This window comes from Crocuta crocuta, unplaced genomic scaffold, assembly GCF_008692635.1.
Source record: "Crocuta crocuta isolate KB4526 unplaced genomic scaffold, BGI_CrCroc_1.0 scaffold1529, whole genome shotgun sequence".
NCBI lineage: Eukaryota > Metazoa > Chordata > Mammalia > Carnivora > Hyaenidae > Crocuta > Crocuta crocuta.
In genome coordinates, this window is record NW_027532160.1 from 120,509 (window position 1) to 121,237 (window position 729).

Genomic DNA, 729 nt, shown 5'->3' on the forward strand with positions numbered 1-729 from the left:
TTCCCCTCAAGGCAGGGCCATTATGCTGTCCTTGGCAGCCAGAGAACACTTTGATTCCAAGCTGCAAATGCCTTTCCACACTTTGCAAAGTCCCCTCACAGGGTCTATTCAACTCCTCAACCTTCAGACCTGAAACTGTCTGGAAGCAAATTTAAGTGTGTATGTGGGGGAGATTACGCCACTTTTACAGTTAGTGGGTACAGCCACTCATTTCTCATGGGCAACGGTTAAAGTAACTGGGCAATCCAGGTTAACGCTGAGGAGTCTAGAAACGGGAGACTCTCTTCCTGGGAATCAGGGTTCCAAAAATAAGATCTCAGTATTGGTGGCGCTCATCAGTCTTGGGGACCAGCACCAGGCAGCGACAACCTCAGGTGCCTAAAGTGCTGCTCGGGACGGGTGTGAACCCCAGTCCTCTGCACCAACAAAGCAAGGTCTAGTGTGAGAATCCCCTGAGAAGTGGAGTCACCCTCTCTCCCCTCCCGCTTGGTCTGAGAAAACAGAGGAAACCAAGGCAAGATGCTACCGGGTCCTCCCCGTCTCCGAATCCTGGATTTCCTGGCGAGTCCTGCCCGGCAGGGCTGGGGGAAAGCAGGGAAAGTGGCCAGGTCCCAGCCCCAGCTCCTCACCCAACAAAGTTCCGTCATCTGGTGCACCAGCTGCTGGAAGCGCTGCTTCTGAGTCTCCACTTCGATGAAGTGCTGCAGCTGAGGGTCCACCGAGCCCAAA

The 729-nt window shown here is 54.2% G+C and overlaps 1 protein-coding gene across 1 annotated transcript in view; it reads right to left on the reverse strand.

Moving 5' to 3' along the window:
• TIMM8A (translocase of inner mitochondrial membrane 8A) overlaps positions 1–729 on the reverse strand; it is a 2,747-nt gene that overhangs the window by 1,649 nt on the left and 369 nt on the right. Inside the window, exon 2 of the mRNA XM_077776434.1 lies at positions 630–720. Within this exon, the coding sequence (XP_077632560.1) occupies positions 630–720 (91 nt within the window). The remainder of the gene's footprint in view (positions 1–629; positions 721–729) is intronic.